Raw genomic sequence first — 27,003 nt, forward strand, 5'->3', positions numbered from 1 at the left:
TTCTGTGAATTAATAATGTAAACTCGGATTAATATAATGAAAAGCATAGTAAAATTTCTGAAAGCTTCCGTCAGAGGCAGGTGTAGAATTGCTGTTATGGCAGATGAACCTTCATAATAAGAGAAAATTTGGAAAGCTTGAAATCCATCCTATAGATGGTCCCCCAACTGTTTGGGGATCTAAAACCAAAGGAAAACAAAAGGTAATTCTATAAACAGCAGCAAAAATCAGCTGATAAATTTAATGGTGTCCAAGAAGGACTAATTGAGAGAGAAGCTAGCCCACTTCCTGGAGTTGCATGAAAGCTTGGACACAGAGGATTTGACTACTCCACTGGTTTTTCTTTGCTATATTTATAGAAGTGATATCTGGAAAACAGTTTAATGTGTAAAGAACCGGATGATAAAATAATCTTTGGAGAAGTTTTTCACAAGCTCTGGGAGTTTTGGGGCAAGCATCCTTTCAATTGGGGTGAGGGGAACAGAATATGGACATGTTACACTGATGAAGAACCACGTCAATATGAAGACCACTGCATGTCCTGAACACATCAACAGCCACGAGAACTCCTGGATCTTAGACTGGCCTCTTGAGTTTCTCAGTGTGTCTAGTGGAGTGACAAAGATGTTAATATTTATTAAGAAGGAGTGGAGGGAACTTTTTTTTTTTTTTTTTTGGTGAGGAAGATCAGCCCTGAGCTAACATCCGATGCCAATCCTCCTCTTTTTTTGCCAGGGAGGATTGGCCCTGAGCTAACATCTCTGCCCATCTTCCTCTACTTTATATGGGACACTGCCACAGCATGGCTTGACAAGTGGTGCATCGGTGTGTGTCGGGATCCGAACCCACGAACCCCGGGCCGCCAAAGCGGAGCACGCGCACTTAACCACTTGAGCCACTGGGCAGGCCCTGGAGGGAACTTTTAAAACATGCATTTGTAGACAAATTTCTAATGAAATAGGATGTGACTTGGAAAGTTTGCTCTAATACATATGAGTGCTATATTATTTTGGGAAAATGTCTAGATTTTTAAAATCAAAAATCCATTTTTCTTGAAGAGAAAATAAAAGTTTTATGATAAATGATTAAAATCCTGGAAAAGGTGAATGAAATGCTTTGTCATTTAATTACAGAGTGATTTGCAAAGTTCATTTATTTAGCTATTCAATATATCTATATATCTCTATCTATGTAATATTGGATCCTTGATTCCCATTTACAGAGATACATTCAATTTAGATTAAGGACTTAAGTGTGAAAAACCAAACAAAAGCAAGTAATTATCTTTTAATCAGCATCAACAAGTTTTCCAAGTGAAAAGGAAAACAACTCTTTCATGTTTCTAAGTTGGCATATATGGCGTCAGGATTATTAGAATTCCTTCTGTTGAAAGTATTTGTAGTTAATATAGACATTTTCCAGCTTAAACATTGCCTCATGATCTCACCTCAAAAAAGACAAGAAGGGGAAAGTCCTTTATTAAAATGCAGACGTGTATTTTATTTCAATCCAGAGTTCCTTTTTATTTTATTTTCTAAATGTGGTTTATGGAATGCCAAAAAATAAAAACACCCCAGAGAGTGAGAAGGTAATGCCTAAGGCAAGGAAATGATGGGCAGGGTCAAGAACTGTGGCAGGTCTAAGATTTTACCCACTTTGCAAGCTAAGAAGTTAGGCTGCTGCAGTTGCATGGATGCTGGTAGAAGACAGGAGACTCCTGGGTCAGAGAAGAGGATCCTTTATTACTCACAGCTAAGCAGTAGCCACATTATCAGCATCCTCCAGGTCCCAGTTCCCATAGGGCAGTTGAAGAGGGCCAGGTGACACCTGCCTACACAGTGGGTGGCATAAAGGAGAGGAACCCAGAGCTTAGGGAATCTTTTATAACACATACACATGCCTGCCCTTTGCTCCAGAGGGAGACACTCTCTCTGTCTTTTAAGATGGTTTGCCGTACAAACATCCATGAAAAGATAGTCCAGCACAGAAGGCAGTGAGGCAAGACTTCAGAAACGCAAAAGACCCAGTGGAGAATGATCTCCAAACAGAGATATTTCAGTTAAATTCTTTTGTGTTGTACATGTTAATATTACAATGACTTAATGGAAAACTTTTTGCTTTGAACAATCTTTACCATAATGCTTTTTGTATTTTCCTGAAAAGCAACCATTTGAAATAGGTTAGGAGCATTTAATCATGGAGGTTGAGTGATTTAATACACACGCTTGCAAATTTAATACACACTCAAAGCAAGTACTAACATGTTCAAAGATGAGTTTTAAACTTACATTTGACTCCTGATCTTGAACTTCAGATATGTAGCTTTAAAATTATCTCATGGTCCTGTAGTATTTTCATTCAGTGTTAAAATTTAGAAAATTTATCAGAAACCATCTCTCAGAAGACATAGTTGTTATTACAGATGGACCTGTAGAACTGTGCTCGAAGAGAAGGCAAGAGACACGTCAGTTGCTTAACCCTTAAAGCTTGTATTGGAGGAGACTATATATATATATATATGTGTGTGTGTGTGTGTGTACATATATTTATATGTACACATATAAATGTGTACACAAATTTCCACATAAATGTGTAGACAAATCTACACATAGATTTGTCATAAAAGTCAAGTTGAAATTAAATGGGCCTGATGTTTTTGAAATAATTGTATCAATTTACATAGTTGAACTAGAGATGTCTTTGTGAGAAACCATTTACAATCACACATCTGATGCCCAATTTAATTAACGGTATACATTTGTAAACCAAACTTTGGCCTCAGGTGTGCAGTTCATAATCACGAAACAACTTTTAAAATATCATACAATTAACAATATAAACATGTAGATATTTTGACATTTTCCTTTTGAAATGTGTGATACCCAGGATATTTTTGGTTAGTTTACATGTTGTCTGAATATTGAAAGACGAGTTATTTACTTTGTCCTTTTGTGCATTAGAAAACTTAGCCTGTTAAAGTTTTGAGGAACACCTCCAGAGTTCTCAAAATTATTTGAGACCCTTATTGCTATCTGCTCACTACTGCAAATATATCCATCCCATAATATTGATATCCTAATGGCTAATGAAAACACTTTGTTTTTTCTAAAAGATTAATTAGTAAATTATGACTTTTATCTGTAGCAATAAAAAAAATCTCTACCTGGAAATCCGCTACTTATTTTGCTATATCTGCTGTAAATTCTCCCTTATTTCTGAAATATTTTTAATTCCTCCAGGCTTTAATCACTCCCTCTTCTCTGTTCTCAAAGCATTCATTATATTACACATGGTACAAACCCTAATATAACGTATATCACATTCTAGTGCATAATTCTGTTTTCACATCTCTGCCCCCAGGCTGTTATTTATTTTTGTGACATTGGTTTCTAGCACTGTGCCTAGCACATAGTTACTTATTCAGTAAATATTTGTTGACAACAAGTACGAATGAATGAATTTTAATGTCACCAGCAATTTGATCTAAATCTTATTCTTACTTACTTTAGAGCATATGGAAATTAGAAGTGTGAGTAATTTGAGCAAATTAGATTTTCTATATTAAATGTTGAAATAAATGTCTTCTTTTTTTCATGCCATTAGCACTATTCCAGATCCTTAAAGCACTTCTAGGTACAGCAACTGTGGGATATTGAACAACAAAATTTTACCACATTATAAAAACAAACATCTAAATGCAAAAGATGATGTTTACAAATTTTATGTTTCTTCTCATAATTGCAGACTTCTATAATGAATAAAAATAAGAAAGAAAACCGTTTAAAAAGAAATGACTGCACATTCATTCATTTGCTTATTCCAAAAGTACTAAGTAATTGTATTTTACCAAGTGCTTTAATAAGTGATGGCTATACAGACTTTTTGAGGGGGAAGGTGTTGGAGGAGCCAGCTTTCCTGAGATATAGTTCACATACTATAAAATTCACCCATTTAAACTGTGAAATTTAATGGTTTTTAGTATATTCACAGAGTTGTGCAACCATCACCACAATCAATTTTAGATTTTCATCATCCCAAAAAAGAAAACCCTGCCCTTTAGCAGTAATTCTGATTTCTCCCCAGATACTCTCCACCGCCACCCCAGTCAACCACTAACATACTTTCTGTGTCTATAGATTTGCCTATTCTGGACATTTAATATGAATGGAATCATACGACTTGTGTTCTTCTGTAACTGGCTTCTTTACTTAGCATTTAAATTCCATTCGTGTTATTTGAATCAGTATGTCATCCCTTTTTAATTGCCAAATACCATTTTATTGTATGAATATAACCAATATATACATATATCCATTTGTTGATTAATCCACCTTTTGGCTATTAAGAATAGTTCTGATATGAACATTCATGTCCAAGTTTTTATAGGGACATATGTTTTCATTTCTCTTGGGTATATACCTAAGAGTAGAATTTCTGGATCATATGATAACTCTGTGTTTAACTGTTTGAGTGGCTGCACCATTTTATGTTCCCACAAGCAATGTATGAGGTTCCAATTTCTTCACATCTACAGAGATTTTAAGAGGAGATTTTAACAAATATTTCCAAATGGAGCTTAAAAATGTAAGATCATTTTGATAACTCCCAGAAAGCTCATTTCCAATTTGTTTTGGAAAATGTGGTTAATTTCAAATGTAGTTTAGTAATAGCTGCTAACATTACTGAGTTCTTACAATAAACTATGTATTATTCTAAGAATTTCACATATAGTCAGCCATTTAATCTTGTAACAACCCTAGAAGATAGGTGTGAATGTTATTTTTACCTGTGAGGATATTAAAGCACAAAAAAGTTAAGTGACACATCAAGGAAGTTGAACAGCAGAGATTCCACCCAGGTGGCCTGGCTTGTGAGCCTCTGTATTTTAACTCACACTCTACAGTGGCACGTGTTGAATGGTACATGCCACTGGTTTAAATCTTTGCTGAGAAGTTAGAAAATACATTTGCAAATGGAATTTTATATTTAAAGTTTGGGGATAAAATTATAGTGTAAGTTTTGATATATGGGCCAAAGACTTGTTTATACTGACCGTCTCATGGACCATTTTGTTAACCATTAATTATGGTTTGTGCTAAGTCAATAGAAGATATAAGGATGTTTATTTCTCCTACTGCTATTACTATGTACTATTATTTAGTGAGTGCTTACTGTGTGCCAGGCACTCTTCCAAGTAAGTTTCTTGTATTAACTCAACAGTACTGTGATGCTGGCTTTGGAATATATTAGCTTAAATATGTTTAATGCATGAATTGATCATTTATATTAGCTCACAATAAAATTGCTCTTCTTTCTTTTACTCAATACAAATTATTTTTAGTTGTTGTTCTTTATGTCTGGTGTGTAGGAGGGGTTACTTTACTAGCTGGTGCAGTTAGCTTTCTTCCTACTTTTTCCTTTGGACTTAGAAATGACCCATATGACCAGGTAGCAAGTGCCTATTATTCCTTAACTAGTGATTTTGCATTTGTTATTTTTTTGTGATAATCGAAACACAATAATGGCTTTCCCTCAAAACTACTGTTTGGTTTTCTTAAAATATTAACATTAGTGTGTGTGTATATGTATGTATCTATATAATCGTTTTAAGTGCTGGTCACACTTCCACTGCCTACTTACTTTAATCCTAAATTACAGATGTTCTCTCTGCATCATGCTTTAAATTTTAAGTTTAAGAAAAAAGCCTTTAGGGCTGGCCTCGTGGCGTAGCCGTTAAGTGCGCGCGCTCCGCTGCTGGCAGCCCGGGTTCGGATCCCGGGCGCGCACCGATGCACCACTTGTTAGGCCATGCTGTGGCGGCGTCCCATATAAAGTGGAAGAAGATGGGCACAGATGTTAGCCCAGGGCCAGTCTTCCTCAGCAAAAAGAGGAGGATTGGCAGATGTTAGCTCAGGGCTGATCTTCCTCACAAAAAAAAAAAAAAAGAAAAAAGCCATTAAAGTCGAGTTTAAAACGTACAATAAAGTATCCAATTTGATTATTCATTTATCTAGGTTTATAAAATACTGTGTGTGAGTGTGTATGTGTAAAATAAATGTATGCGGATATATACGTATATATACACATCTTTCCTTGGTAATTATTTCTTAGACTAGTATTAAGATGTCATAGACTAATTTATATTCTTTTGTATTCTTTTGTAATCATTTCTTAAGCTAATTTTTAATGATTTGAAGTATTTTAAAATTTTTCACTAGTGGAGTCCCATGATAAGTGCCTAATATGCTGCAATCCTTTAACAAATGGTTTAAATTGTGAATGCAAGAAATTAGGGTTAAAACAGATTTTACTTCCCAAATGCTAAAGTTACACTATGTGATTTGTAGGAGGTTAATTTTATCTTGTATTTAAGTATTTTGAGATTCCTATATGAAAGTTGTTAAGTTCATGTCCAGCGTAGTTCTTATGCTAATTCTAATTCTATAACTTGAGGAATACAGGAATTGGTGCTGAGAGTTAGATAACTCCACAGACTCACATGGTCTTGGGGATGGGCTGAGGTAGAAGATTGTGGGAGAGTTGGATTTTAAACTAAGACTATAAAGTAAAAATCACATTAAATGAAAATTTCCCATGGAAATATATTAAATTGCACATAAATTGTAACACATGAAACTTGGATAATACCATCTTGGAAGAACACTGAGATACAAAAGCAGGGAGTCCAAGCAGACCCTGGGCACACTAAAATCAGTAGGTCCAACAAAGGAAGAGAATCCAGTAGGTGAAGCTAAGAAAGGGTGTCCTGTGTTATAGGGAGGAAACCAGGAGGGCACAGTGGCAATGCCAAGAGAGAAAAGTGTCGTAAGAACAAAGACCTACCGAATGTCTCCGAATGGTCAAATATGAGAAGAATAGAAAAGCGACCACTGATTTGGAAATGTGAAGGTCATTGCTTTACCAAGAGCAGTCTTCAAGAGTGGGTTCACAAAAGAATGCAAAGTAAGGAAATGGAGAGCAGGACTATAAGAAATTCACAGTTAATGTTTCTGTGCAGAGAAGGCAGTGGAATAGTGAGCGGAAGGGCATGTGAGGACACGGTTTGTCTGTCTGTGTAAGATAGCAGATACTAGACTTAGTGGTATTTCTCGAAGGCAAAGAAGAAATATCCTCACTGAGGAACACTTGTGGATGTTGGGGCCTTCCTTTTTGGTTGCCGTAATTACTAAGGAGTGCTCCTGGTCTTTACTGGGCTGCAGCTGGAGCTAAACATCCTGCAGAGCTCAGGGCATTCTCTCTTGAGGAAGAACTGTCTTGCCCCAAAAGCACTGAGCCCATTTATATGCTGATAGAAATGGTCTATCTCAGGCTCTATTCTTATTTGATTGTCTCATTAAAAATGTCTAGGTCTCACATGATGTTCTGTGCCATCTAAAACTACTTCTTCACCAAGCTCTTGTCAAGGCCTGGATTTCTCTTATATTGGTCCACCTGAAATCACCTCTATTCCAGAAAATCAATCACTGTGACCAGGTGCTGACTAGTTTATGCCCATCCTTGAGCCAGTCACTATGAGAAGGAGGGTGGGTTGTGCTGATTAATGAGAGTCCACCCCTGGAGATGAGGAGAAGAGGGACTCACCCCATGTAAATCCCATGACTGCTCTCAGTGCAGGAGGAGTAGAATGGCTGCTTTCAAGGCAGTCAGAATCCTATAAGGACCATAATAATTGGTGAATGATATGAAACTACTGTAATTATAACTCAAAAATGTATACCCCAATCAACCAGGCAAATAGAAAATCCTTGAGAGAAATATAAGCACCATCGACCAAGGACTCCTTCCCCTCTTTCCTCCCAGTTACTTCCTTGTCCTCTGGATCTTCTGAAACCCTGGTCAAAGATAACATAAAAAATGAGTGTGGATGTGTCTCATTATCTTTTTTGTTATCAGTACATTATAGTGTTTACTGATAATACACATTTTTAAAAAATTTTTTTTGGTGAGGGAGAGTGGCCCTGGGCTAACATCCATGCTCATCTTCCTCTACTTTATATGTGGGACACCTGCCACAGCATGGCTTGATAAGCAATGCGTAGGTCCATGCTTGGGATCCGAACTTGAGAACCTCGGGGCCCCGAAGCAGAGCGCTCAAATTTGACCACTACGCCACCAGGCCAGCCCCGATAATACACATTATTGATAATGTTGATTGATATAGTGTTTATTTCTGATGCTATAGTAGGTGTCATTAAAACAATGCATTCCCAAACTTTTAATTTATAATTAAATCTCAGAAAATGGGGGCAAGCTAAATTCTTTGTCAGGTCTCTTTGTTCCTGGAAGTTTTCTGTCCATCATGAAGAGGATCAGAAACCAGAAAAATAGGCTACTTTATTTAACATTTACCCACATCCCATTTAATCTATCTTAGTTACAATAAAAACAATGGATTTTGCTTTAATTAGCACTACTTCCTCTAGGTGACTAAAATTAGGGAACTACTTTGGAGTACAAATTTTCCGTGAACTAAGAGTACAGGGTCTATACTAAGAACTCTTTCCAAAATTTCCTAATGCATCCAAAATCTCAACAAATCTTTTGTAAGGTGTGTTTGAGGTTGCATATGGTATCTCCGTTTGGCAAGTAAGGAAGCGAAGAATCAGGTGACCAGGTAACTTGTCCTAAGTTATAAAATCAGCAAATGGCACATCCAGGATTCCAATCTCTCTTTTCCCAGCTCCAAAGACATTCTACTTTCTCTGACTTTTAAAGTGATAGTAGAGGGAGAGGGTTGGGTGTTTCCCTCCTCTCCTCTCTTGTGGGACTCATGGCTGGAGATACAGGACTAGTACAGATGGAACGTGACAGATTTATCACGCGTCAGAAAAAAATGGAGACACATTGCGAATTATGCTCCTGCCGTTAAGCACAGGCCATTTTCCACATAATGGCATTTGATTATTGATCAGGTCACTTTAAGATGTTTGCTCTTGTGGCTGGCCCCATGGCATAGGGGTTAAGTGTGCGCGCTCCAGCAGCCCGGGTTCCGATCCGGGCCGCACACCGACGCACCGCTTGTCAAGCCGTGCTGTGGCAGCATCCCATGTAGAGTGGAGGAAGATGGGCATGGATGTTAGCCCAGGGCCAATCTTCCTCAGCAAAAAAAGAGGACGATTAGCATGGATGTTAGCTCAGGGCTGATCTTCCTCACACGCAAAAAAAGATGTTTGCTCTTATCTGTGCCAATATTTTAGTTGGCCAAATTACCTGCTATGTATTTGATCAATTTTTTCATTGTAAATTCATACCATATGTCTGACCTGCTGCTCAAAAATATTCATTTCTAAAGGATTGATATGATTTATCCAAATTGAACTTAAGCTTAAAAACTTTAATTTTTCTACTTATAACAAAAAAAGGTTTTAGATACTAATGATTTGAGTAGTGGTACAGAGTTAACTGGTATGTTTTTTGCAGCTTATTTTCCCTTTAGTTTTCTTTATACTTCTTGTCCTTAAGGTGGAATTCCCATGATTTGAACCCCTGGAGAAAAATCATCAACTTAGGATCTCCTGGAATATTTATTCCTTTTTTTAGCAGCTGTTGTATAGTTCCCAGCTGCTTCGTCCCATATTCCTCCCTATGGTGTTTTGCTATTTTAAAAAATCTATTCACAGTACTAGACAATCAAGTTTAGAATTGGGAGCATACCTTTAGTCCCTTATAGCCCCTCACTTGTGCCGTGTCTTATCTGATGAATTGGGTGTCTTATGGTCTGTGATCTGAGGATGCTGTGAATATACTTCAAGGGCTTCCAATATATTTTTATTTCTCTTCTACTTTCAATGGTGTCACATGACATCTACTTAAAAGTATATCAAAAGCACCTTTTCCTCTGTAATTGTTTTTTTCATCAATTTTCTTTATTTGCAATACTTTGGTCACTTCCAGTCCTTACTCTTTCTAAATACTTTCTAAATATTTTACTCTTTCTAAAATGTTTAGAAAGAGTAAGCCTTCTCTCAAGGCTTACCAGTGCTGGTAAGATATGTCAGATTTTTGCTCTTGTGGTGTCATCAATGTCACCTGCTCTCATTTAGTGTCATTTTTGTCTCGTTGTGTCTTATAACCTCTGTTCATTGTTCTTTGCTCCTAGTGCTTCTTTTATTTTTTACATCCCATTTTCTCTGGCTAACCTGTATAGGGAATATCTGAATTATGTTATAAAGCCTTTTTGCTGTTGCTGTTTGTCTTTTTTATTTTCAGGAAAAAGATTGTGAACTTTTCTTCTGAGACTATTTTAGGCAGCCTGTTATAGTAGAAATGGAATGGGGTTTAGAGTTAGTTTGAACTGAATTTGAATTTTGATTCCATTACAAAGTAGCTGATGTCCTTAGAAAAATGATGACAATTTTCTAGGCCTTCATTTACTCTTCTATTAAACAAGGATAATACTACTAACCTTACCAGATCAGTGGGAAGCTTAAAAATAGCATATGTAAGGTACAACTTCTGCCACATAGTAAGTGTTCGATTATTATTGGCATTATAATTATTATTTTATCATAATTCTAATTAGGTGGGCCATCTCACATTTGAATTGAGAACTAGTAAGTGATAATGCTGTATTTAAAGGAGATAAAGCAGAAAATAAACTATAGTGCCTGGCCTTGGGGAGTTTATAATCTTTTAAGGAAGGTAAAATATATACCCAAAACATCTAAGACAAATACCCATTATTTTTGGAGGTAATTATGTGATAGTTGTAAACACTATAAATATTACGTAACACATCACAGAACACACTCTGTGGTTTGTTTGTTTATTGATTGATTGATTGATTTTTTGGTGAGGAAGATTGGCCCTGAGCTAACATCTGTGCCAGTCTTCCTCTATTTTGTATATGGGACGCCGCAACAGCATGGCTTGATGAGTGATGTGTAGGTCCACACCCAGGATCTGAACCTGTGATTCCTGGGCCACTGAAGCAGAGTGTGTGAACTTAACCATTATGCCACTGGGCTGATCCCTCCATGGTTTATTTATATTTTGAAGATTAGGGAACTGAGAGTTAAAGAGTGAGAGAGAGGGGCCCGCCCGGTGGCGCAAGCAGTTAAGTGTGCGCGCTCTGCTGTGGCGGCCTGAGGTTTGTGGGTTCTGATCCCGGGCGGGCACCGACACACCGCTTGTCAGGCCACGCTGTGGCGGCATCCCATATAAAGTGGAGGAAGATGGGCACGAATGTTAGCCCAGGGCCAGTCTTCCTCAGCAAAAAAAGAGGAGGATTGGCAGATGTTAGCACAGGGCTGATCTCCTCACACACACAAAAAAAGAGTAGGGATAATATGTTGACCCCCTGGTCTATAAGGCTGCGAAGGGACCTGCAGGGACTGGTGCATAAATCCTTCTGACTCGAAGATGTATTTGTAACCTCTGTGCTATACTGCTTCCATGAGAGAATGGAGTAAGTACTGTAAGACGTACATAGTAAATGCCACAGAGCCTTGAAGAGGTAAGCTGAGTCTTGACGGGGCTGATCACAGGAGACCTTTTGGAGCAGGTCACATTTGTGGTGGATCATGGAGATGAACAGGCTTTCAACAGGCAGAGGTGAAGAAGGGAGTGGTATGAATACAGGCAAGAGAGATGGGTCAGGATTTTTCTGCCATGTGTTTTCTGGGAGCATTTAGTTTAGCACAGTACATGTGGGGACTAAGGGAGAAAATACTGGAATATAGGTTTCTGCCAGGTGAGAGAGGTCCTGGATTTTTCTCCCCAATGAACAAGGTGAGACTTTAAAGAATCTGAGTGTTATGACACAGTCAGAGCTCTGGATTAATAAGGCTTACTTTGCAGAACGGTGTAGGACATTTTGGAAGTGAAGACAGTTTATCAAGACTCCACTTGGGAGGCTATTGCAAGAATCTAGAAAAGACTTAAGGAGAGCCTGACTTAGAGCAGTGACAGAAGGAATGGAAAGGAAAGGACAGACGTGAGAGACATTGAAGAGGTGGTCTGGCTACTGGCCGTGGGAAGAAGGTATGCAAAAAGATGGTAAGGTTCTACACCTGGTCTCCTCTAGGTCTCAAGAGGAGTAGTGGTTCCAACAAGAGAAATGGTGTCACTAGTTTCACAAGAAAGGCAAATAAGTATCACCATAAGACCCAGTGGAGCCTTTTGGCCTGGACCACCAATACTAGGGCTCTTAGATACAGCCTCCTCCAGTGGGTCTTCACTCTAGTCTATAAAGTGGCTTGAATTTTTTCCATTGCTATACTATGAGTGCTAATACAATGCCTTTGATTTTTATTAAGAGGGCAATGTGGAGGGAGTGTGCGTTTGTACAAGCTGTCAGCGCTGAATCTCTTTGATAAACTCTTGGGAATCTTACAATCCCAATCAAACAAGTGTTCTGCTCAAGTCCTTCTGTTTCCCAGGGCGGATGTCAAAGGGAGCGTGAAATTTTGTTTGCGGGTCAATGACTAATATAGGAAAGGGAAATCCCACAGGGAAATTCCGTTTTTCTCCAAATGTTGCTCCATAGCGTTAAATTTTATGTTATAAGTGAAAGAAAATGTATGGCATTCATCGAAGGGCGGGTGAGGGGTAAATCAGTTCAGACATGTCGCTATTGCCATTTAAGGGCTCTGAGTAATGTTCGCTTTTTTTCCCCTTCCTTCCAATTTTCTTGGTCAGTGTTTGTCAGGTTCAACTCCAGCCATGGTTTCCCAGTGGAGGTCGATTCTGACACCAGCATCTTCCAGCTCAAGGAGGCGGTTGCTAAGCGACAGGGGGTTCCAGCTGACCAGTTGCGTGTGATTTTCGCAGGGAAGGAGCTTAGGAATGACTTGACGGTGCAGGTGAGTCTCCCTTGGTGGCTAGTTTCTGGGATGCAGCCAGCCCCATAGCTTATGCTGCTTACGCTGCCAAGCTGACATTCGTGCCCAAGATCTAATAGAATAAATAGCACCTGGGGATTCCTTGAACTTTACTCCACATCGCTTCATTAATTCTGACCTTCTTAATTATGCACTAAAACAGCAAGCAGGAAGGATTGGAAGAACAACAACTGTGAGTGAGAGAGCGAGGAAGAGAGAGAGAGAACCCACAAACTGGGCTTAGTGAATAAATGTTTACTGACTACAGGAGCAGCAAGGCACACTTTCTGTTGTCTGTTCAATTTCTACCTTACTTATTCCATTTGAATCTTAATGAAGAAGGATTCAAATAAATTGTTCTTAATCAGGCTGCTCAGTCACTGCGCTGTGAGGAATTTGCAACCCAATTGTGACCCCTGGAGGATAGTCGTGAGTCTGCTGCTGTGGCTCGCTAGAGGAGGTGCAGGGCTCAGGGCCCCATTCACGACAAGCGTCGCGAGTTCCCTGCCCCATCAGAACTGCACAGTTCCGAAGCTAGTGGCGAAGGAAGACTGAAGCATACCAAAAGTCCACCTTTGTATTTAATTTCTCCAAGCTTCAGTAAAGTTTTCCTTAGAATAGGCCACTGAAACGTTGGAGAGGGAGAATGCATGCCTTCTCTCCAGGTCCTAATGCTTTCGGGCCACCACACTGCTCCTAATACCATTAAAGCCCCCTATGCTTTTCATCTGGGTGTTTCATTCACAATGGTGATTTCTGTAGGAATAAGGGGAGAACTGGTTAGGCAATAGACGAAGAGTGCTATCACCTAGAAGTGGAGACCTGTAATTTGTTGGAAAGCCAGCAAATACAATTCAACATGGATTGAAATTATTCTTTGTGAAAACGTGAAAGACCTGATGCTTTTTGTGGATGGTTCAGGTGATGCTGAAGGACCCCACAGACACATTTTCCCCCTTTCGTAACCAGCACAGATTAATTGCACTCATGTTTACAGCTGTGTAGGGGCCGCTGCTGTGGCCAGTGGAGCTGCTGTGTCTGGCTACACGGAGTCCCACCTTGTCTTGGCATCCTATCACTGTCTCTTCTCGGTGATGATATTTTCTGCTTTGTGAAATGCTTTTGGAATTTGGGCATGCAAAATAAGTTATAGAGATGCAGATGGTTCTCCTCCTTCTCCAGGGCATCATCTGCCTGATGGGATAGCTAGAGACACTTGTTTATTGTGCACAAACTACTCTGGTTTGCTTTTAGGCAATTTGTTTTTATAAGGGAAGTGCCTGTGCTAAAAAGTGTTTTGATTTTTTTTTTATTTCAGTCAACTGAAAAGCTTTTACTGTACCTGCCATCCTCTAAATCCAAGAATGTTTCCTTCACAAATAAACAATTTTAAAACAGCTCTTTGAACCAAAATATTTTATTTTTCTGGATGTTGTGAAGTTGCAGGTTCTAAGGCTACTCACCTCTACCATTCAAGCAGATAGGTTAGACTAATTGCTGCAGACAATTGATTTTACAAACATGTATGAATAAGATATTTATTGATTTCGATTCTTTATTTTGACAAACAATTTTTTTTGCTGAGGAAGATTTGCCCTGAGCTAACATCTGTTGCCAATCTTCCTCTTTTTTGCTTGAGGAGGAGCAGCCCCAGGCTAACATCTGTTGCCAATCTTTCTCTTTTTGCTTGAGGAAGATTATCCCTGAGCTGATATCTGTGCCCGTCTTCCTCTATTTTGTATGTGGGTCGCCATCCCAGCATAGCTGACAAGTGGTATAGGTCCACACCTGGGAATGAACCTGTGAACACAGGCTGCCGAAGCAGAGCACGCAGAACTTAACCATCATGCCATGGGTCTGTCCCCTTGGCAAGCAATTTTTAAACACCTTCAATGTTCTGGGCTTCTCAGGGGATTCTGAAGAAATACATAACTCATCCCCAGCTTTTGTGGAGACTGCTATTTATTTAAGGACTCTAAAATCAACAGAAATATTAGACTGAACCATATGGCATAGGTTAAAACTATCGGCAATTTCACGTGGTTCAACTTAATAGGTATCAAATAAGTACGTCAGAACTGCCATATGACAACTGAAATGTAAGTATTACAAAGTTTTAAAGGCAGAGAAAACACGTCTGATTTGGAAGTCTCCAAGAAAGACTTCATGGATGAATTGAAACTCAGGATTCCAGAGATGGAGAATAAGTGTGGAGCATGCATGGGAAAAAGCATGGGTTTCTATTCTTCTAGAACTGAGAGGAGATATTGAAGATTGGGCAGGAAGGGAGTTTGGAGCTGTGCTTTACAGAGCCTTGTCTGGGTTGGCATCGAGGTTTCATGCGTAGAGAGAAACAGGAGTTTGGACATTCAGTTTGACTGTGGGAAGGATGGAGAAGTTTTATTCACGATGAGAGTTGATGCCAGCAGGAGGTGTGTGTGGAGATGTCTAGCGGGTAGTGGAGAACTTCGGGGTGAGCCTAGGGGCTCGCTTTATATTTCAGGATGAGCTACGGAGAGGTAAACATTGCCGTTACTGGAATAGATGCGATTGTCAATGGGCAGAAAACAGAGGCGTGAGCAATTCTTTCACTTAGGGAGCAAGAGGAGGAGCCAGTAAAGGAGGCATCATCCATCCAACTGAGGCTTTTGAGAATATTTGGAAAAGGAAATTACTAGTAAAGAAGCATATGTGCTGTGAAGAGATGAGGAGGGTGAGGAAGAAAGGAGCCTTGGACTTGGGACAGTAGTGGTGACTTAGGGACCTTCAGGCCTCCAGCCCAGGACAATGGTTGGTGAAAGCCGGGCTGCAGGAGTTCAGTTCACAGGTGTGTGTACTGAGCAGGGCTCAGCTTGTCAGTGAGGGAAGGAGAGACAGAAGGGAGTTCCTGGAGGGGCAGCGGGTCCTACTGTGTTACATATCCTAGCCCTTGATCGTGTGTGTAGCTGACTTGTACAGTTGTAATCAGTGTGAAAATGCAATTTTATCTGTATAAGAAGTGATTTTCTTTCATTTAACATCAAGTGTAAGCATTTTCCATATTGTTATATGATCTTCATGTCTACGTGTATGGATGATACTCTATAGAGTGTCCATATTATAATCTAGCTCTTAAGTATTTGGGAGTGTCTAGTTGTTAATATTACAAATTAAGGCAAAACAATTTTTAAAAATGTGTTTTGCATACTTAGAGAATGTGGCCTCTCTATGTTTTAGTTTGCTCATTTGTAAAATGGGAATAATAATCATACCTATCTCATTGGAATTTTGTGAGGATTAAATTAGTTAATTTATGTAAAGCACTTACAGCAGAGTGTGACATATAGTAAACACTATATAAATGTTAGTATTTATTAGCATTATCATCATCATGATTGTCGTGATCATTATTAGGCAGTTACTTCAGAGCCTGAAATAACCTTAAGTAATGCAAGACTCTTTTCCCTCATGAATTATGATGAATATATCTGCAATAAATGAAAGACTTAAGGCAATGGTAATAGGATATGTATTTTACTGGGGAAAATATATCTATTTGTATGTGTGTATATAATATTTATACATTTTAACTAAAAGAAGTCTGTGGAGTTTATAAGTAAATTTTTGACCCTTACATATACAGGTTTTACTTATCTTAAAAATAGAATTTGAAGTTAGAAAGCTTAAAAAGACTTTACAATTCCTCTAAACAAGTTTAGTAAAAATAGAAACCTATAGCTATAGTGTTCAGCAAAGATTCATCATGGTATTATTGCTTTTAAAATATATTTTCATAAAGCAGGTATCTACCACACACTGTATTTGTCATAAGCAAGTTGGAAAGAGTTGTACAATTTTTCCTGCTTCATAAACAATGTTTCTGTGCATGTTTTTATTATTTTCTTTATTCCTACAAGTATGCAATATAAAATATTTATCTTTGATGTATTATTCACAGTGGATTATTTTTTCTTTGTAAAGATTTCTTGTCAGCTCTTGCAATAGAGTATTCAGGGCACATTCAAATGATGGGTCACTCTTTCTCCTACTGCGCAATCTAACCTACTACATATCAAAAATCTCTGAAGTCATCTCTAAATAATTATAATTTTAAATGTATTATTCAGAATTAGACAAGGAAAATAAAGTTTTAATGTAGCTGTATATACCAAAACTGGTGAACTTTATAATTAGATTGACTATGAAAATAATAGGGACTTCAGAATTTATATGAGACTTTGAGCAAAATTTGTTGTATTCACTGTATTATTATCAATATCATTAATATCAGTATAGGTTTATTAACCAGTATATTAGTCAAGAGTTGTCCAGAGAAACAGAACCAATAGGATATATATATATATAGGATAGATAGATAGATTTATTATGAGGAATTGGCTCTCGCAATTATAGAGTCTGACAAGTCCCAAGATCTACAGTCTGCAAGTTTAGTTCTAGTCTGCAAACCAGAAGAAGCTATGGTGTAGGTCCAGTCTGAAGGCAGGCAGGCTCAAGATCTAGGCAGAGCTGATGTTCCAGTCCAAGTTCAAAGGCAGAAAATAAACCAGTGTCATGGCTAGAAGGCCCTGGGGCAGAAGGAATTCTCTCTTACTCACAGGAGGGTCAGCCGTTTAGTTCAGGCCTTCAACTCCTTAGATGGGGCCCATCCATATTGGGAAGAGCCATCTGATTAAATCAGTCTACTAATTCAAATATTATTCTCATCCCAAAACACCCTCACAGTCACACCTAGACTAATGTCTGACCAAATGTCTGGGCACACCATGGCCCACTCATGTTGACACACAAAATTAACCATCACAGCCAGGATATGAGAAATCTTGTTATATTTAATTAATGTTATAGTGAAGGCACTCTATTTTTATTCTCTTTGTAATAATGAATTTGATTTACAAAAGAGAAAATAAAGGATGACTTCATTTTACATAGAAATTTTGGCTTTATGAAAGGATTCATCCAGATGGATGTTCATAAATTCTTTTAAACAAATATTCAATTTTATGATATTTAAAATGTATATACACATTGGAAACTATCGTTTCATAAACTAGGTCATTTTTGCAGTAAGTATTAAAGGGCATCAGTTTATTACACCCCTTCTTCTAAGCTTTATGATATGACAAGATCTGAGCTTGGAAGACTAGGGACATTTAGACTTTAATAGCTTAGATTGTAAATATTAAAGAAAAATAAATGACCCTGAAAAGCTGAATTATTTAATCAGATATAATTTTAGTGATGTACACTATACATATTTCAAAATTTGTGAGTAGTGAAAACCAGCTTTCATTGACATATAAACCATGTCCGATGGCTAAAGAATTGAAGTCTTTGTAATCTGTAAGAAAATTTACCTGTTATTTTCAGAAACTTGATACATTGTTTTTATCATATCTCTAACTGACATAAATTTTGAAACTTTAAAAACTGTATAAGGATGTTGTGAATACCCTGTATGATCCTTGAACCACCTCTGACGTAAGTAAATATGGATTAACTAAATTCTCGAAAGTTGAAGTTTTCTTAATTTCCTTTAAATTTTTTTCCAACGTTCTCATTTCCCTTTTAATATACTTAGGCTATTTTTTTCTGATTATAGAATTAATATATGCTAGTTATAAACATTCAAATGACAGGGAAAGGCATATCAGCAGACATCTATAAGTCTGCTTATATATTTTTAATAATTAACAATGATTCATTATATGGTAATAGGTATATTATCACTTATAACGTTGTAATTTTTTCTTTTTATTCTATCAAGTTTGTTTTTTTTTTCCCCTGAGGAAGATTCACCCCGAGCTAACATCTTTGCCCATCTTCCTCTATTTTGTATGTGGGTCGCCACCACAGCATGGCCGCCAACAAGTGATGTAGATCTGCGCCCAGGAACTGAACTCGGGCTGCTGAAGCCGAGTGCACCAGACTTAACCACTAGACCACGGAGCTAGCCCCAAACAAGTTGTTTTATATTTTACTGGAATTCTGAGTTCACGTATACTTGTGGACATTAAAAAAGCAAATTTTTGATATATCTGAAAATTTTATTAGGTAACAGTTTAGTGTTTATAAGCTGGCAGATTGTTTTCATATAAGACCTTCATTTTAAAGACTAGGCAGTTACACATTTATTTGCACGTTTGGTGGTTATATTTTATTAAGGAGTACAAATGGCAGATATTAGTATTCTTTGATATTCTTATATGGTCTTAGAACACATCTTTAAAACTATTTAGTCCCTACTATTTAGTTGCCGTTCATCATTATAGGTGCTATATTTTACAGTATAAGCCCAAAATATATAATGAAAAGTTGCCCCTGAGACAAAGAAAATAAATCATTCATATGAGCTGCTTAATGTTTCCACTAACAAATGCTAAAGAAACACCTTGATGTCCTGAGGAGAAGATGGAATGGTGTGGGTGGTGTATAAGCTTGCTAGGGGTTTTCCTTCTTGTTTTCATTTCCTTTCTTTTAATAATGATCGTAGATAATGTGGTCATTATGCTTGTCATACAAAATGAGACACTTTTGAGAATGAAAGAAGACTGTATTAATACTTGTTCCAGGTCAAATGTGTATGCTGGCATTGTTTGGACAGACAGAGACAAATGGTCACCCCAGGCACTGGGCAGCATTTCTCATACTTAGGGGCCTCAACTTCTTTTAGAAAGAAAGTATTTTGGGGCTGGCCTGGTGGCGCAGCAGTTAAGTGCGTGTGCTTTGCTTTGGTGGCCCGGGGTCTGCAGGTCCCAATGCCAGGCGCGCACGGATGCACCACTTGCCAAGCCATGCTGTGGCGGTGTCCCATGTAAAGTAGAGGAAGATGGGCACGGATGTTAGCCCAGGGCCAATCTTCCTCAGCAAAAAAAGAGGAGGATTGGTATCGGATATTAGCTCAAGGCTGATCTTCCTCACAAACAAAAATAAAAAAAGAAAGAAAGTATTTTTTGGTGCCTCCCCCCAGACACTTTGGGAAATGATAGCTTAAGACCACAATCTTATTATGAAAATTTTCATAATTAAAAAAATGGTTTTGTCTTTTTAACTGGTAAAAGATACTTTTAAAATTATAATCTAACCAATACCACCACATTTTAAACAATTTAGTTCTCAGTTCTTAGAGGGCATGTCCACAGGCCCGTTTGAGAAGCATTTTTACAGTATAATTATTTTCTTTATACATTAATATGTTCAATTTTGTTATTGGCAAGATTTTAAGAGCTTTAAGGAATTAAAGGAAAAAATGGAAAAAAATATGGACATTAAAAAACAGATGATCTGGCCCAGCTTTCACTTCTGGGAAGATGGAGTAGACAGACTTTTACCTATTTCTCCTGTTAAGTACACTAAAAATTCTGAACATTACATATAATACAAACATACGAAGATTCTGAAAGGCAGTGAGAAGAAGGCAGACTAGCTGAGGACTTCAGGACCTAAGGAACAATATAGGCGTGAGTTCCTTGGGATTTCTTTTTACCAAATATATCTTAGACTTGAAGTTGATGAAACTGGTAACCTGGAAATGCCAACATGTGTAGACAAAAAAAAAAAAAAAAAAAAAAAGCCCCAATAAAAGCCTGCTCTCTATTCAAAGAACCAGAAACAGAGTAGCCCAGCAACACAGAAAACTTTTAGACAATAACCATACTCCTCCAGCCAAACACCACAGGAAAACTGTGGCTCCACCCTCACTCCCATCAGCAGTAATAAGGGCCAAGTGGAGAGCCTAGATTTCGTTCCTTGTGAGGCTGTAACAAGGTGCCACATACGCTTGCTGGGGTGGTAACCAAAGAGCCCTAGTGGAGAGTCAGGACTTCCACCCTTGCCAAGCAGTAATAAGGTCCCTTCTACCAGAGTGCCGATGGGAAGTACGTGTGCATGCAGAACTTCAGCCCCACCCAGAAATAATGACGAGCCTCCCTTTTATGTCAGATGTCAACAGACACTGGACAGTGGACAGTGGAGAACCGGGGCTTATGTTTCCACTGGCAGTAATAAGGCAGTGCTCTCTTTTCCCTGCTGGAGCAGTGTCAGAAAAAGCCAGCTAAAACAGATGGTTTACATAAGACCCAAAGTCCTATAACATAATGAGAAAATGCCAGGTTTTGAAGGAAACCACCAAGATCCAGGAAGATCTCAAACTGAATGAAAAGACAATCAATAGATGCTAATACTGAGATGACAAAGATGTTAGAATATCTGACAAATATTTTAAACAGTCATATTAAATATTTCAGTGAATAATTACAAACATGTTTAAAATAAATGAAAAAATAAGTCTGAAAAAAGAGAAGATATAAAGAAGAATCAAATGGAAATTATAGAACTGAAAAATACAATAACAAATAAAGAGGTCACTGGATGGGCTCAACAGAAGAATGGAGGGGACAGAGGAAAAAGTCACTGAACTGGAAGATAGAGCAAGAGAAATTGCACAATCTGAACAGACAGAAAATGGAAGGAAGAAAAGAAGAAAGGAAAGAAGGAAGGAGCGAAGGAAGAGAGGGAGGGAGGGAGGAAGGAAGGAAGGAAGAAAGGAAGGAAGGAAGGAAATAAGGAAGGAGCGAAGGAAGAGAGGGAGAGAGGAAGGAAGGAAGGGAGGAAGGAAGGAAGAAAGGAAAGAAGGAAGGAGCGAAGGAAGAAAGGGAGGGAGGGAGGGAGGAAGGAAGGAAGGAAGGAAGGAAGGAGCCTCAGAAACCTATAGGTCTATAAAAGAACATTTAAAATTTGTGTCATCAGAGACCTGGGAGGAGAGGATAAAAGAAGACAGGGCTAAAAAAGTGCTCAAAGAAATAATGGCTGAAAACTTGCAAAATTTTGCAAGAGACATAAACCTACAGATTCATGATGCTGAGAGAATCTAAAATAGAAAATAAATCCAAAGAAATTTGCACGTCATAACTATACTTCTAAAAACTATAGACAAAGAAAAGATCTTGAAAGCAGCCAGAGAAAAACTATATCTTACCCATAATGGAAAAACAGTGAGTTTCTTATCAGAAACTATGAATGCCAAAAGCAAGTGACACAATATTTATCAAGTGCTGAAAGAAAAGAACTGTCAACCCAGAATCCTATGCCCAGTGAAAATAGCCTTCAGGAATGAAGAAGAAATCAATATATTTTCAGATGAAGAAAAACCGAGAGAAATTGTCACCAGCAAAACTACCCTAAAAGAATGGATCAAGGAAATTCTTAAATAAGAAGGGAAATGATAAAAGATGGAACTTTGGAAAATTAGGAAAGAAGAAAGAACACAGTAAGCAAAAGTATGGTTACATATAATGGACCTTCCTTCTCTTGGGATTTCTAAATTATGGTTGAGGGTTGTAGCAAAAATTAAAACAATGTCTGATGTAGTGCTAAATGTGTGTAGAGAAAATATTTAAGACAAATATATTATGAACAGAGAGGTAAAGAGACATAAAAGGGAGTCAAGTCTCTATACCTCACTTGAACCTGTAAAATGACAACTCCAGTAGAGTGTGACAAGTTACAAATGTATAAAGTAATACCTAGAGCAACCACTAAAATAGCTAAATGACTAAAATATAAAATAGTCACAACACCAAATGCTGATGAGGATGTGGAGAAATTGAGTCACTCATATATTGCTAGTGGGAAAGTAAAATGGTACAGCCACTCTGGAGAAGCGTATGACAGTTTCTTAAAACACTAAACACACACTTACTGTATGACACAGTAGTCACACTTTTGGTATTTATCCCAGAGGAATGAAGGCTTATGGTCACACAAAAACCTATACATAAATGTTTATAGCGGCTTCATTCACATTAGCCAAAAACTGGAAACAACCCTGATGTCCTTCCATGGGGAAATGATTAAACCAACTGTGTTACATTCATAACGTGGAATGCTACTTAACAATAAAAAGGAACAAACTATTGATACACACAACATTTTGGATGGCTCTCAAGGGAATTATGATGAGTGAAAAAAAGCCAATTCCAAAAGGTCATAGACTGAATGATTCCACTTATATAACATTCTTGAAATGACAAGATAATAAAAATGGAGACGAGATGAGTGGTTACTGGGGGTTAAGGAGGGGATGGGAGCAGAAGGAAGGGGTGTATAAAAGGGCAACAGGAGGGCCCCTGTGGTGATGGACGCTCTGTATCTTGACTGTATCAATGCTGGTGGTACAATTGTGATGTTGTACTATAGTTTTACAAGATGCTACCATTGGGGAAAACTGGGAAAGGGCACTTGGGATCTCTCTGTATTTTTTCTTACAACTACTTGTGACTCTACAAGTATCTCAAGATAAAGTTTAATTACAAAGAAAATCAAACCAGAAGTTCTACCCTCTTTCACAGGGGAATAGAAACTAGCTCTTCCTGTACTTGTTATTTGCATCTATTTTTAAGGGATAATATTTATTAATGAGTGATTTTCAACATGAGAAGTTAGAGAAATAGTTTGATTCTCAGAGACATTTAAAGATTAATTCACACTAAGAGTGTAGGGCCAATAAAACTTATAGAAATATTAAGGCATCTTTCTTGGATTCTTAAACAGAATCTTTAGCACCTTATATGTCTGAATGGACATGATTAGTATTTCTTTTCAAAGTCTTTACCAAATATTTCAAATAAACAAAAATAAACAGTTCTTGACAATTGTATACTCTAGTTGTGAAGATTTTCCAAATTGAGTTGAGAGTCATGCACTATAGTTTTAGGAAATAGATGAGTACCTCATGTAACCATTATGGTTATAATGGTTAGAGAAAACATTCTCTTAAAAAAAATTGCTACTCTTTTGTTGGTACTATACATTTATGTAACAGAAGGAATTTAATGATGAAATGGTTTAATTCATAAACTAAATTTATTTAAAATTCTTTCACTTTCTCTCTTGAATACAAGACCGAAAGAGGCTAGATTAAATTTGGAACGTAGAATACATTTCCACCATGATTTTTTGTTTGTATATAAAAGAATTCTGCAAATAACATAACAGTATAAATGGCCAATATGTTTTATTTAAAATTCATTTTTTTCTCTGACTGCAAGACAAAAGGAAGCTAGGTTACATCATTATACTCAGAGAACAGTCATACAATGATTTCTTTGTATGTAAGAGTATAGTTGTATAAATGAGACCCTCAATCACTTCAAGAATCAACACAGCGTTTTCTCCAAAGGGTCGACTTGCTGATGGAACTTACCGCTGGCCTCCTTCATTTAGGTCAATGTGGATACCCTCTTGAGTTCCTCCAAAGAACTGCTACATTATTCTAGCAGCTGGTAAGGACTGTGAGGGTCAGAGCCTAGAATCAAAGGATGATAAACGGTACAGAGCAAGTGCTCACTTCAGGAAGACCCTTATTTAATCTATTTGTGTCTGGCTGTTTATATGTGTCAGTCAGAAAGAATCTCTGAATTACTTACCTTTTTGCATAATTCAGAACCCTCAGCAATGTTATTTTTCTCTTGAAAGGAAGTCTTGACATTTGTGTGCCCCTGCGGACTTATGAAACATCTTTGAGGATTGCCATGGATAAACGCAGACTTGAAGGAAAAAAAAGTTGAGATTCTTTTAGCTTATAAGAGGTTGAAGTTATATAGTCTGTGGATTTATTTAATAGACTCACGTTTCCCAGACGTTTCAATGCCCTTATTGCACTCAGATTCCAAGGAAGGCAGTGTGGGCGGGAGTGAAACTCTGGAGCAAGCCAGTCCCCAAACCTTAGCATAGGATGCATTTTATTACAGGATATGAGGCAAAAGCCTGTCTCATAAGGAAACCTGACAAATGAGAGAGAAGAGATTACACACTGTGAAATTTTATTACTATTCACTCAAGTCCTCATTTCAAATATTCTGTTCTGTTGTCTCTGTTATTGCACTCAAATTCCATCATCCAATTGACCTGATTTTAAGATTTTATTTAATATAGTCATCATCCTTTAGAGAAGAATTTAAGAGACAAGAATTTGTGTCTATACCATTGGCCCTAAAACTTCTAAACCAAAAGATTGTTCACCCAATTTCCACATTTTTTTCTTCCCTCTTATCAAGTAATTGTAACAAGCCTGAGATTATTGTCAGGGAACAATGAAATATTTTATATGAAAAAGCTCTTTAAAGCTTATATACCAAACTCACTATGACTGGTAAATATGAGTATGTATTCTCTTTCATTTTCCCTTTGAAGTTAAGTTTGAGTCACAGCTTTAATGAATTAATAGATTAGCATTGATAAATATTTACTCTGCTATCTTTTATTTTCTTTGGGTATGAATTAAATGGGAGATAAAGTTAAATGTGTAATAAAAATAATTTATTTTAGTTACGACTTCAATGATGTCCATAAAACAGAGAAGACAAAATTAAATGGGACAGGGAGAGCTTTACTTTCCTGTCCTAATATGTCATGTTAATTTTTTTTCTTCAACTATTAGGTTTAATACTGATAAGACTACAATTCCCATAAACCATTTAGCAGCTGAAGTTTAACAAATGAAATTAACGTTGGATAAGTAAATGTTGCTGTACTAACCTTTCTAAGGCTCTGGAGGATGTGCTAAGAGAGCATTCTTTGGCCATATGCTAAATCAGAGGATACACAGACTCATTTGAACGGAAGCAAAACCTCAAGTATTCCTGATTTGTGGTGCAAACTCATGATTTATAAACTTAGTGTCTAGACTGCTCTAGTCTCAATGACTTGTGGATTAAAAGAAAAATTTGGTTTTAGCCTTTTGTGCATATCTGTCTTCACACAGACAAGCACACATTCACTTGGGGAATGCAATTCTTGGGTAGAAATTATAAATTTTGTGGATGCATTCGTGTAAACTACATATCTTGGAGGATTTTATTGTGTCACTGGATTTTATTTTGCCACTGGATGTTTCCTCTCCTATTGCTGAGTCTGGTCAGTATGCATTTAAAGGTGTCACTCTTATGTGATTTAATGTGTAGACTAATTATGGCACAGAGCTCTGCTTTTTAAATGAATAAAACATTCTGACATTAGAGAGAGAAGTGAGGAATGTGAGGACCCACTGATGTTTATGTTTTAGAGTACATCACAAACTTTATTTCAAATGTTCGGGCTTTTGAAACCTCAATACAGGTTTTGCCAAGGATATATTCTGTTGATTTTTATATTTTTAAGTATTTCAAAGAGATTTAGATCTGTGTGTTTGCATTCCATTTATACATAATTCATCAAAACATCGTTCTTAAAGGAGAGAAAATAAAAACAAAAACTTATCTAATTTATTTCTAGTGTTATTTAAAACTTGGACACTAAGAACTTCAGAACCTGCAAAAGTGGATAATACTGGCTTCCTCAGTTTACCTGTTTTGCCCCTCAGTCAATTCTTCTCATTTTGAACAACATTGAGATGTGTGCTGTTCTTGTAGAAGCCTAAATACCTTTTATATCTTTTTTCATTACAGGGGAGTTTTATGATGTCATTTCACACATACACTTATTGCCATATATAACAGAGAAGTTAAAGCCTCAAAAATGTCATATACTCGGTAAAATCATTTAGTTAGAATTCTGCTGAACTTTCCAATACCCAATTATGATGAAGTCGATATGAATCACTCTATAGTCAGACTTTTTGGGATGGGCAAGTCGTTTATATTCTCCAGTCTTTATTTTTGTCATCTATAAAATGGAGGTAGTAATAGCACCTATATATATTTTTTTTAACTTTTTAATTTTTTGTTTTTTGTGAGGAAGATCAGCCCTGAGCTAACATCTGATGCCAATCCTCCTCTTTTTTTTTCTTTTTGGCTGAGGAAGATTGGCCCTGAGCTAACATCCATGCCCATCTTCCTCTACTTTATATGGGATGCCGCCACAGCATCGTTCAACAAGCAGTGTGTCGGTGCGCGCCCAAGATCTGAACCGGCGAATCCCGAGCCACCGCAGTGGAGCGTGTGCGCTTAACTGCTTGCACCACTGGGCTGGCCCCACACCTATATTTTTATAAGGTTGTTTGAGTATTAAATGAAATTATACCTACAAAGGACTGACACATAAGCAAATTTTAAACTGTCATTGATTTAATTTGATAACTAATTCACAAAAGAAAAGGAGAACCTTTTATTTCTGTTGTGCAATAGATTCATCTTGAAATTTATTTTGTTTCAAAACATTCCGAAAG

General features: G+C 37.4%; 1 protein-coding gene across 1 annotated transcript in view; it reads left to right on the forward strand.

Moving 5' to 3' along the window:
• PRKN (parkin RBR E3 ubiquitin protein ligase) overlaps positions 1 to 27,003 on the forward strand; it is a 1,229,863-nt gene that overhangs the window by 231,146 nt on the left and 971,714 nt on the right. The window contains exon 2 of the mRNA XM_058534026.1: positions 12,661 to 12,824. Coding sequence (XP_058390009.1) covers positions 12,661 to 12,824 — 164 coding nt within the window. The remainder of the gene's footprint in view (positions 1 to 12,660; positions 12,825 to 27,003) is intronic.

Source organism: Diceros bicornis, chromosome 39 (assembly GCF_020826845.1).
Source record: "Diceros bicornis minor isolate mBicDic1 chromosome 39, mDicBic1.mat.cur, whole genome shotgun sequence".
Classification (NCBI taxonomy): Eukaryota; Metazoa; Chordata; class Mammalia; order Perissodactyla; family Rhinocerotidae; genus Diceros; species Diceros bicornis.